Raw genomic sequence first — 13,097 nt, forward strand, 5'->3', positions numbered from 1 at the left:
TGTCCAAATCAATAACCAATATGCAGAAACAGTTTGGGATAAATTGAAAACCTAAACATAAAATGTGCTACAGACACTAACATCTGCAACAATAGTCATATTACTTGTATTTTTTTTAAACGAGCACCTTTAAAATGCACAAGCACCGAAAATGCTGTTGTTTTGAAAAGCAGCAATAAATCACTGATATTGATTAGGGGGAAAATCAGGCTGTACGTGCTGTTGAAACTAACAACAACAAAAAAAACACATGGAAATGTCATTTCAAAATCATTTGTGCGAGAGAAGGGAGATGAGGTTGCACGTCCTGTTAAAACTAACAACTCAAAAACCACACAGAATATGGGAATAATGTGTACATCCCTGGTTAGAGGACAACTTGGAGAAAACAGCTAGCTACATTTTGAAGTGTTGCATTTTGATTCACGTGGGTCAACAACGTGGTAAGTGTAACAACTATTTTTTTGTTAATCACTTTTAGTTAAATCTCAGAAATAGTACTCTTTCAATTCAGAGCTTGGATTTCCCCCCTGAGGCTAATATCCATATCATGCTGAAATCAATAGATCAGGGGACAAACATTTAGGGTCCTACATTGTGACATCATGAAAATACTCCTACTACAATGTTAAAACATTCTACATTGTAACATTAATTCATTGATGTTATGAAACAACTCCATGTATTTTCTAATATTTGATATGAGATCTTTTATCAGATTATCTCTGGTTACAGCTATAACATTTATCTCCTGTGTGTTCTCTGGGGTACTCTCAGACTGCTAGATTGAACAAAACTCTTCCCACATTGATTACAGCCATAAGGTTTCTCTCCGGTGTGTGTTCTCTGGTGTGATATCAGGTTGGTTGAATGAGTGAAACTCTTCCCACATTGATCACAGCTATAAGGATGCTCTCCTGTGTGTGTTCTTTGGTGAACAATCAGATTGCCAGATGTAGTAAAACTTCTCACATTGATCAGAGCTATAAGGTTTCTCTCCTGTGTGTGTTCTCTGGTGTGATATCAGGTTGCTTAGCTGAGTAAAACTTGTGTGTTATTTGGTGTATTTTAAGTGCTGATGAAGATTTGCAACATTTCCCACAATCAGAGCAGCAGTGAGATTTATGACCTGAATTCTCTGGTGTGGTTTTAGTGAATCTGATCTGGAGTAACTCTTCCCACAGTCAGAGCAGCAGTGAATTCTCTTCCCTGTGGGTCTCTGCGGGTGTTTCTTGAGGTGTTCTGATCTGGAGAGACTCTTCTCTGCCTCTTCAACATCATGAGGTTGTTGAGGCTCCCCAGAGAACACAAGATAGTCCCGTCTCTCTCCTGTGTGAACAACAAAGTCACACAGATGGTTAAAGGCCCACAACAGCAAAAAAACACTGTAAAAGGTGGTGCCAACAACGTAGCCATGATGTTGTACAACAATCGACGTCTGTAATGAATGTTACAATTATTTGACAATTGACCTAAAATGAGCAAGAATAGTCATATTTTATCTTGTTTTCACATTAGTAGTAACATCGATGATTGTAGGCTAGAAATAAGTTATTTGTGTTGTTGAAACTCTAAGCAGTGTGCCAGATGACTTTGGTCTCCAATATAGGTCCCTTTCTGTGGTTAATAAAATTGCGGCACGAGGGTGATGCCCACACAATTTGATTGCAGAAACTCCTCCCTGCTAATGAGGAAACCGATAGTTATGGATGTACTATATCTGCCTGGAGCAAAAATGGTGAGCAAAGATTTTAGTTTTTTAAAATATATTTTGAATGTGAACGGGGGAAAACTCAGGAGAGTAACCTCAATTTACAGGTTGCTTATGAGTGCATTTCACACTACTTTGGATTATAATTGTAAGGCTCGTTTGAATGTCCTGCTTAATATAATGTTTGTGTCATCATCGCAAATCAACCGCTTTGTATTAAAAAAAAACCAGTAAAATGCTTTTTTGGCTAGTTTTTCCATCATGTGGGGTTGTACACTGTTTGCCAAATTGCCCATAACTTCACCTAACAACAAATATACCTATGTTGTGATGTTTGTCATTTGATTGGCATTCAGAAAATTATTTCCTGGATCAGCTGATAGTTGAACATGTGACTGTAACTAAACAGCTACAGTATTAAGTGTCTATTATGATGTCATAATGACATAACCCTAAATCTATCTATGATGTCATAATGACATAACCCTAAATCTATCTTCAGAGTTTGTCCTGTTGCTTTATGCCACGCTTTATGTCTCTCTAATGTCAATATGCCTTGTATACTGTTGTTTAGGGTAGTTATCATTGTTTTATTTTACTGCGGAGCCCCTAGTCCCACTCAACATGCCTCAGAAAACTATTTTGTCCCAACTCCCACACATGCGTTGACCTCACCTAGCATAACTAATGCCTCCAGAGATGCAACCTCTCTTATCTTCACTCAATGCTTAGGTTTACGTCCACTGTACCCGCACCCTACCCGTCTGTACATTATGCCTTGAATCTATCCTACCACGCCCAGAAATCTGCTCCTTTTATTCTCTGTTCCCAACGCACTAGACGACAAGTTCTGATAGCCTTTAGCCATACCCTCATCCTACTCCTCTGTTCCTCATGTGATGTAGAGGTTAACCCAGGCCCCGTGTGTCCCCAGGCTCTCTCATTTGTTGACTTCTGTAACCATAAAAGCCTTGGTTTCTTGCATGTTAACATCAGAAGCGTGCTCCCTAAATTTGTTTTTTACTCGCTGCTTTAGCACACTCCGCCAACCCATTTCTATCCCCAACTACAACATTATCCGTCAAGATAGAACTGCCAAAGGGGGAGGAGTTGCAATCTACTGCAGAGATGGCCTGCAAAGTTCTATCATACTTTCCAGGTCCATGCCCAAACAATTCGAGCTTCTAATTTTAAAAATGAATCTCTCCAGAAAAAAGTCCTTCACTGTTGCCGCTTGTTATAGACCCCCCTCGGCTCCCAGCTGTGCCCTGGACACCATATGTGGATTGATTGCCCCCCCATCTATCTTCAGAGTTTGTTCTGTTAGGTTACCAAACTGGGATATGCTTAACACCCCTGCCGTCCTACAATCCAAGCTGAATGCCCTCAATCTCACACAAATTATCAAGGAACCCACCAGGTACAACACTAGATCCGTAAACATAGGCACCAAGCTCATAGATATTATCCTGACCAACTGGCCCTCCAAATACACCTCCGCTGTCTTCAATCAGGATCTCAGCAATCACTGCCTCATTGCCTGTATCCGTTATGGGTCCTCGGTCAAACGACCACCCCTCATCACTGTCAAACGCTCCCTAAAACACTTCTGCGAGCAGGCCTTTCTAATCGACCTGGCCCGGGTATCCTGGAAGGATATTGACCTCATCCCATCAGTAGAGGATTCCTGGTTGTTCTTTAAAAGTCATTTTAATCAGCTAAGACGACAACAACAGGTAAAATGGCGATGAATGGCAGAGAGGGGCAGTTAACTACACACAGGGCCGACAGATAAACAAAATAGAGTATCGAGTTTAATGAACAGTCCAACAGGCATCAGCTATGTAGCCAAGTGATCATAGGGTCCGGTGAACAGCAATATATGAAACAGGGAAGCTGTTAGGTAGTCGATACTATGCTAGCCAGGAGATGCGGCTGGCTCGAGGCTAACTGGTGCTAGCTTCAGGACAAGGGCGTTAGCTACTATAGCCAATCCAGTGCAAAGATCCAGAGCTTATGGCAGGAATCCGGTGATGTCGTGGCTTCTAGAAATCTTTGTGAAGAGTCTGGGAGGCATCAGCTGTGTAGGTGAGTGTTCATAGGGTCCACTGAGCAGGCCGGAAGATGGGCCTGGCTCAAGGCTAGCTTCGGGGCTGGGCCACTCGGTAGAAGCTAGCTAGCTGCGATTATCCAGTGTAATGGCAGGAATAAGGGGATGTAGTGGAGAAAAACAGTCCGATATGCTCAGGGTTGATATCGCGCTGTGCAGACTGGCAGGTATTAAAAAATAGTATAATCATTTAATTTAATAAATAATTTACAACAACAAACACGTCTTACTAGTTTTGGAATAGTTTTCATTTTTCAAACAGGTTTATTATTTTATTTCAGTTTACTAAATAGTTTTCCCCTAATTACTTTTTCTATATTAAGCATTTCCCCTATCAACCAGTCACAGGTACTGGCGACAAAGCACCTCGTAACCTAGCTGGGAATGGGACAGATGTAACACTTCTGTGGTAACAGACAGGGGCGATTTGAAATTAAATCTAATTCCCAGGAATGGGGTTCATATGAACCACAGAGACTGTATGTGGGATAATAACATGGCCGTGTCCAACCCTGCTCCTTCCCTCTCAAACAGGGCCCTTAACCTGTATCACTAGACACTTCATAGTGAGCTACAGGTAGGAATCAGCAATGAATCCCAATAATGAGACACCTCTGGGGAGGGGGTGTCAGAAACATTAAAATATATATTAAAATATATATTTAGTGTTTTATGACAAACCGTTTTTTTACAAATTCGTCAAGACACCAACTTAGTCTTTACCGTGAAATGCTTTACATACAAGCCCTTAAATAACAGTGCAGTTCAAGAAGAAGAAAACGTTTACCAAGTAGGCTAAAATAAAAAGTAATAATAAAAAAATAACACAATGAGAATAACGAGGCTATATACAGGGGGCACTGGTACCGAGTCAGTGTGCGGGGGTACAGGCTAGTTGAGGTAATCTGTACATGAAGGTGGGGGCGTAGTGACTATGCACAGGTAACAAACAACCAGCGAGTAGCAGCAGTGCACCAAAGGGAGGGGGATGGGGGGGGTCAATGTAAATTGTCCGGTGGCGATTTTATGAATTGTTCAGCAGTTTTAGGGCTTGGGGGTAGAAGCTGTTGAGGAGGCTTTTGGTCCTAGACTTGGTGCTCAGGCTTTCCGTGCGATAGCAGCGAAAACAGTCTATGACTTGGGTGACTGGAGTCTCTGACAATTTTGTGGGCTTTCTTCTGACACCGCCTATTATATAGATCCTGGATGGCAGGAAGCTTGGCCACAGTGATGTACTGGGCCATTCGCACTACCCTCTGTAGCGCCTTCACTGTCAGATCCCGAGCAGATGCCATACCAGGCGGTGATGCAACTGGTCAGGATGCTCTCGGTGGTGCAGGTGTATTACCTTTTGAGGATCTGGGGACCCATGCCAAATCTTTTCAGTCTCCTGAGGGGGAAAAGGTTTTGTTGTGCCCTCTTCATGACTGTCTTGGTATATACCCACGTTGGTGATTGAAAGATGAACTCAGGTCCACACTCCAGTCCAGTTGATGGTGGTAATGTACCTTAAAGTTGGTTGCCAACCGCCATTTAAAGTCCAAAGAAGAAAAAGAAGCCCGAAGGAAGGAGAAATTACGAGAAACCAATTTGGTTTACCGTTTGGGGCGTCGCAACTGGTTACCTATTTTGATGTGATATGAAAGTATTGTGTGAAATTATTTTGTTGTGATATCAAAGTATTATGTTAGTACAGCAGTTTGTTTCTAGAAATCACAATCGATTGAAGATCGATTCACATTTACATGGAATATTTGACTATTTTGGGTTCTGATGGGGTACGACAGTTGAACTAAGCTCATGAGGAATTTATAAGTGAATTCTTAAAGAAACAATAGGTGTCTACTGGCTGTCAACAATTAAAAACAAGAAAAAAAACACATTTCTAAATAATAATATACATTAGTATAATTTAAAAAAATAATTTTCTTTCAATAGAATCCTAAAACCCACTAGCTTCTAGAACTCTCGTCCCCTTGGAACGAGCCCAAACAAAACTCATCTCTAATACGGAAAAACGTGCAGTCAAAATAAATTGTGATCCATGGCAACACACTGGCTAAACGCAAAACTTATTGACTGCCCACCCTTGAGGCAATCAGCAACCAACTCCTGCAATATCCGTAGTAACTTTCCACCTTACTTCTCGCTCTCTTTTCAGGGTTCACTCGATAGGCATGTTGTTGGATCGGGCCCAGTCCCCAGTCCCCAATGTCATGCATTTGGGTTAGCACATCTGAGAATGAATCCTGATATTCTAAAAGCAGGGCAACATTGTCAATATAATTGTACCCAAATATGGTCAGCTGGTTGCATAAATAACTATGATTACTAAATGTTACATAAATTGTAAATATGAAAATCAAAACCAAATGTACACCACTTTGTTAAGTTATGGCTAGCGTTCCCATCGGGGAACCCCCCCCCCCCCATTCAGCTGAAAAGGTGGCAAGCCATTTTTCAGTCACAAAAGCAGAATAATAGATCAAATGAATCACTAACCTTTGATTATCTCCATCAGATGACACTCATAGGACATCATGTTATACATTTGTGTGTTTTGTTCGATAATGTGTAAATATATATATATATATAAAAAACTCAGTTTACATTGGCATGTTATGTGCAGTAATGTTTTGATTCCAAAACATCCGGTGATTTTGCAGAAATACTCAAAATAAACATTGATAAAAGATGCAAATGTTACTTACAGAATTAAAGATAAACGTATCCTCTATGCAACCGCTGTTACGGAAAAATAATAATCTGAGAACTGCGCTCAGAACCCAAATTAGCCAAAGAAATAGCAGCCATTTTGGCGTCAACAGAAGCTACAAAAAAACACTATAAATATTCACTTACCTTTGAATATCTTCATCCGAAGGCAATTCCAGGAGTCCCAGTTCGACAATGAATGACTGATTTGTTCCATAAAGCCCATTATTTAGCCACTTGTTGTTAGCTTGTTCAGCCCAGCATTCAATCCTCAAAAAGCACAAGCAATTCCTCTAGACAAAAACTCAAAAGGTTCCGTTACAGGTCGTAGAAACAAGTCAAATGATGTATGCAATCCATATTTAGGATGTTTTAAACATTAATCAGCAATAAGGTTCCAACCGGAGAATTTCATTGTCTGAAGAAACGCATTGGAACGGAAGAACACTCTCTCGTGACCGCGCGCAAGGAGACCAAGGCTTTCTGCCAGACCACCCACTCAAAGTAGAATCATACAACCAGAATCTAAAGACGGGGACATCTTGCGGAGCCCTAGGAAGTGCATGCTCATCCATATCTAAGATGGACATCAAATGGCAGTTTTCAAAATTGAGTTCTCACTTCCTGTTTGGATTTCTTCTCAGGTTTTTGTCTGCCATATGAGTTCTGTTATACTCACAGACATAATTCAAACACTTTTAGAAACTTCAGTGTTTTATATCCACCAGTAATAATAATATGCATATATTCCCATCTGGGAAAGAGTAGGAGGAAGTTTACTCTGGACACGCCTTTCATCCTAAAGTGAAAATGCTGCCCCCTAGCCCCAACAAGTTAATATGTATTGGTAATACTTCACTTAATGATGAGGCATGGAATAATAAAACATGTATATTTTGTCAGGCTGAATGTTTGAAATATGAGTAGGTGATTTGAGTCATGCTTCTTCAGTAGTGGAATAAAGACAATTAGCATTTGAATTTTGTCAAGAAATACTGGAGTGATGTCAGATTGTTAATAAAATTGATTATAGACCAATTTATTATACTGCTTTCATGTGTGTATATACACAAACATCTGCAACAATTATCATCTTACATGTCATTCTTAAACAAGCAGCTTTTTCAACTTGTAGAAAACAGCTAGCTACATTTTGAAGTGCTACATTTTGATTAAAGTGGGTCACCAACGCAGTAAGTGTAACACAGCTCTTTTCTTGTTACTCACTTTTTGTTAAATAATACTATTTCAATTCAGAGCCTGGATTTTCCCCTGAGGCTAATATCCATATCATGCTGCAATCAATTGAACAGGGCAAACGATAAGGTAGAACATCATTAAAATACTCCTACTACAATGTTAAAACATTCTACATTGTGACATCATTAAAATACTCCTATTACAGTGTTAAAACATTCTACATTGTGACCTCGTTAAAATACTCCCACTACAATGTTAAAACATTCTACAATGTGACATTATTCCATTGATATCATGAAACAACTTCATGTATGTATTTTCTGATGTTTGATCAGAGATCTTTTATCAGAGTATCTCTTGTCACATTGATCACAGCTATGAGGTTTCTCTCCTGTGTGTGTTCTCTGGTGTGAAGTCATCTGGCTAGATGTTAGAAAACACTTCCCACATTGATCACAGCTATAAGGCTTCTCTCCTGTGTGTGTTCTCTGGTGTTGAGTCAGATGGCTAGCTTGAACAAAACTCTTCCCACATTGATCACAGATATAAGGCTTCTCTCCTGTGTGTGTTCTCTGGTGTGAAGTCAGCTGGCTAGATGTAGGAAAAGTCTTCCCACATTGATCACAGCTATAAGGTTTCTCTCCTGTGTGTGTTCTCTGGTGTTGAGTCAGATGGCTAGCTTGACCAAAACTCTTCCCACATTGATCACAGATATAAGGCTTCTCTCCTGTGTGTGTTCTCTGGTGTTGAGTCAGATGGCTAGCTTGACCAAAACTCTTCCCACATTGATCACAGATATAAGGCTTCTCTCCTGTATGTGTTATCTGGTGTTGACTCAGATGGCTAGCTTGAACAAAACTCCTCCCACATTGATCACAGCTATAAGATTTCTCTCCTGTGTGTGTTCTCTGGTGTGAAGTCAGCTGGCTAGATGTAGGAAAAGTCTTCCCACATTGTTCACAGCTATAAGGGTTCTCTCCTGTGTGTGTTCTCTGATGTTGAGTCAGATGGCTAGCTTGAACAAAACTCTTCCCACATTGATCACAGATATAAGGTTTCTCTCCTGTGTGTTTTCTCTGGTGTATTGTCAGACCGCTAGATGTAGTAAAACTCCTCCCACATTGACCACAGCTATAAGGTTTCTCTCCTGTGTGTGTCCTCTGGTGTATTGTCAGACCACTAGATGTAGTAAAACTCCTCCCACATTGATCACAGCTATAAGGTTTCTCTCCTGTGTGTATTCTCTGGTGCATTTTAAGTTCTGATGAAGATTTGCAACCTTTCCCACAGTCAGAGCAGCAATGAGATTTCTTCCCTGTGGGTCTCTGCTGGTGTTGTGACGTGGAGAGACTCTTCTCTGCCTCGTCAGCATCATGAGGTTGTTGAGGCCCCCCAGAGGATCCACGATAGTCACGTCTCTCTCCTGTGTGAGCAAAAAGTCGGACAGGTGGTTTAAGGCCGACAACAGCAAAAATACACTATAAAAAGGTGATGCCAACAGCGTAGCCATTATGTTGTACAAACAATGACGTCTGTAAAGAATGTTAATTATTTTACATTCGTCTTAAGACAGTCAAGTGAACAACAATAGTCATTGTCTTGTTTACCCATTAGTAGTAATCAACGATTTTACGCAAGAAATACAATTTTAAAGTTGTTGAAATCCTAAGCAGTGCGCCAGACAACTTTTGGTCTCCAATATAGGCACCTTTCTGTAGGTCTATGTTGTTGTTAGGTGAAGTTATGGGTCCTACAGTAGGTCTATGGTATTGGTATAACTAGCGGTTTCTGCATTAGCATGGAGGAGTTTCTGCAACCAAATTGTGTTTTTGCGAACAGAGGGCAGAGAGTGATGCAGCTATTTGGGGATGTCTGATAGCATTTACGCACCACCACTAATGATTTGTCGAGCTTCTCAAAGTCATTTTTTCTTCAACTCAAACAGCAAGTAAACAAAGTCTTATAAATACTTTGAGGAACTATTGATTGGAGTAAAATATTTCCAGCTCTCACTCTTGATAACCACTCGACATGAAAGGGAAAAATGTAATGCTCTGATCCAGTGGAAATGTCAAACAATACCTGATTACTTCTTATCCCTTTCACAAATAGGTACAGCTGTGTCTGTCCAAAACTCACTTGTGCGGGAAACTGAGAGCCCAGAATATTTTATACAATGTTGCTATCACGTTTCGGACAGACCTAGGTGATAGAACTTGAAACAGTGTATCAACTATGTAGACAGGCCATGCGCAGCCAATGTGATTTATTTTTATCTGGATATTTTCTAGATGTTTTTATTTGTTGGCTTTATGTAGGCTATTTTTACATAGTTGGCAATGGAAATAAACATTATTTAGATATATATAATTTTCATTTCTATTTATATAGAATGTAGATTAATCACAGACAATGATTTTGAGATAGGATTATAAATTAAACTGTTCCAGTAAAAATTGAATATGAAAATCATAACTGACACCAGATCAGTAAAAATGGTTAGATAAATTTGCACTACAAATGGAAAACGTTGCTGACTGCCGTTGTAGCCTATTACTGGAAACTTCAGGATTATAATGTCAGAATTTACGAAGGCCATCAGCAGCGGGAGGAGGAAGAGTTTTTTTCTTATGGTTAGGCTATCTTGATCTCTGGTTCCCTCAAGTCATTTGTGTGTCTCAATTATTTAATAAAACATGTGATTCCTATGTTGACGATGTAAAGAATATTTGCTGCTCTCTGGTGTGTAATGAGGAATAACCAGACGCTGCACGCATTTCTGAAATTGCTTATTCCAGTTACTGATAAGCATGCACCCATTAAGAAAATGACTGTAAAAGCTGTTCAATCCCAGTGGAATGATGAGGAATTGAAAAATTGTATGGTTGAGAAGGATGAGGCAAAAGGAATGGCAAATAAGTCTGGCTGTACAACCGATTGACAAACGTCCTGCAAATTGAGAAATCATGTGACAAACTGAATAAAAAGCCAAAGACAATGAAACAAAGATAAATGACAAAGAATGATAGTAAAAAAGCTTTTGAGAACCTTACATACAATGTTGGGAAAAAATTAACTGAATCAGATGGCTCATTCAAAGCCCACTACTTTTATGATTTTTTCATTGGCAAGATTAGCAAACTTAGGCATGTCATACCAGCAACAAACGCTGACACTACACTTCCAAGTATATCTGACCAAATTATGAAAGACAAGCATTGTAATTTAGAATTCAGTAAAGTCAGTGTGGAAGAGGTGAAAAAATTATTGTTGTCTTTCAACAATGACAAGCCACCGGGGTCTGACAATTTTGATGGAAACTTACTGAGGATAATAGCAGACGATATTGCCACTCCTATTTTCCGTATCTTTAATTTAAGCCTACTAGAGAGCATGTGCCCTCAGGCCTGGAGGGAAGCTAGAGTCATTCGACATGCGCTATGCTCTGCATAGTTGGCTCCAGGAAAAATGTTGCACTTATTCAGCCATTCTGTGACCAAAAACAAGCTACATATGGACAATACCAAAATAAACTGACTCTGGAAATAACAAAGCGCCTCTTAACCTAGCTGGAAATGGGACAAACAGACCCCTTCTGTGGTAACAGACTGGGACGATTTCTAATGAAATCTAATTCCCAGGAACGGGGTTCATACGAACCACAGAGACTGTGTGGGATAATAACATGATCATGTCCAACTCTGTTTGTTCCCTCGACTCAGCTACCAACCAGCAATCTCCAACAGGGCCCTTTACCTGTATCACTAGACACTTCATAGTGAGCTACAGGTAGGAATCAGCAATGAATCCCAATAATGAGCCACCTATGGGAGGGGTATCCCTTTGTGGACAAATCTCAAAGTATTACTGCTACCCTGGGGAGATTGCTATACCCCTTGAACATTGGCTCCAACCCTCATCGGCTGTGGCATGCTTGCCACAGACTACAAAGGGAAGCACAGCCGATAGCTGCCCAGTGACACAAGCCTACAAGACGAGCTAAATAACTTCTACGCTCGCGGCGAGGTAAGTAACACTGAAACATGCATGAGAGCATCAGCTGTTTCGGACGACTTCGTGATCACCCTCTCCGCAGCCGATGTGAGTAAGACCTTTAAACAGGTTAACATTCAAAAGGCCGCAGGGCCAGACGGATTACCAGCTCAGCGTCCAACACCATAGTCCTTCAAAGCGCATCACTAACCGAAGGACCCTGGAACTAAACACTGAGCACGCCCCCATTCTCATCGAAGGGGTTGTAGTGGAGCAGGTTGAGAGCTTCAAGTTCCTTGGTATCTACATCCTTGGTGTCCACATTATAGGCTTAGTTAACTGGTGAACTGTTGAAATCATGGAAACATAAAGACGATTCTAATTCTAGATTTGGAACAGAATGTGCAGCACCTTTAATATATTGTTGTTTGACATGACTACCAATTAATAAACCAGGGAGGAATTACTGACCGAGTAGGAGCATGGTGGAGACATCCAAGAGAGGGAAATCGGGAAGGGAAATGACAGCAAGTAGTGCAGTCGAAAGGGTTAACAAGTTGGTGAAACAACATATGTGCTGGAATGAGAACAATATAGATGCTACTTTGAGAACACAAACTCACATCTTTCACAGCACAGAGTGAGGGAGTCCAGGGGATGACTGGAGGAGCAATGGAGGAAGCATTGAGGGATTCTCCTGGCGTGAGTACAGTTGGTGAGACTGAGTGGACGATGGTGAAGAACAGTGGAGTGAAAAGGGCTAAAGTTAGTAATGAACAGCAGTTTAGGGTCAGAGTGAGAATCATCAGCAAGGATGTTTTTGTGGGTGACCTGCTAACGGTCTCAAAGATGGTGAAGGATGAATTGGGTAAAGTGGAATCGGTTCGAGTGACCAGGAGTGGTATGATGCCGATTGTGTGGCAACAGCGCAAAAGGAGAAAGCTTTGTGTGGTTTAGGTTAAACATTTCAGGTAGATGCACGTGAAGTGGGTCTCCCATCTTATGTAAAATCTGGGTAAGTGAGATATACAGAAGCCGCTGCAGTGTTACAATTGTAAAAAAGGTTGGACATGTGGCAAGTGCTTGTCGAAGGAATAAATATGTCAGTCAGATGAAGCATGTTGTAATTGTGATGGGAATCAGTGCCCTGTACGGATGAAGGAGGTTGTAGTAGCTAGGATGATCAGGCCCATCCAGCAGGTGTCCTATGTGGAGGCAGTGAAAATAGCCAAAGGAGTAGAGAGGAGAAGGTAGTTCATGTCCCACAGTCTGCAGTGAAGCCATGCAGGAGAAGGATCCCAACAGACAAATAGTGAAAGAGGTGGACTTTGTTGTGTTTATAGAGCAAGTGATAAATTGCATTAATAA

The 13,097-nt window shown here is 40.7% G+C and overlaps 1 protein-coding gene across 2 annotated transcripts in view; it reads right to left on the minus strand.

Moving 5' to 3' along the window:
• The window catches only part of LOC110487375 (zinc finger protein 239), a 47,649-nt gene that overhangs the window by 25,597 nt on the left and 8,955 nt on the right, over positions 1-13,097 (minus strand). The window contains exon 2 of one of the 2 annotated variants that reach the window (XM_036942367.1): positions 7,551-9,159. The exons of the other annotated variant lie outside the window; for it this stretch is intronic. Within the exon in view, the coding sequence (XP_036798262.1) occupies positions 8,042-9,159 (1,118 nt within the window). The 3' untranslated portion in view covers positions 7,551-8,041. Of the gene's footprint in view, positions 1-7,550; positions 9,160-13,097 lie in introns of those variants that run through there. 2 annotated transcript variants of the gene reach the window in all.

The sequence above is a fragment of the Oncorhynchus mykiss genome, chromosome 13 (assembly GCF_013265735.2).
Source record: "Oncorhynchus mykiss isolate Arlee chromosome 13, USDA_OmykA_1.1, whole genome shotgun sequence".
NCBI lineage: Eukaryota > Metazoa > Chordata > Actinopteri > Salmoniformes > Salmonidae > Oncorhynchus > Oncorhynchus mykiss.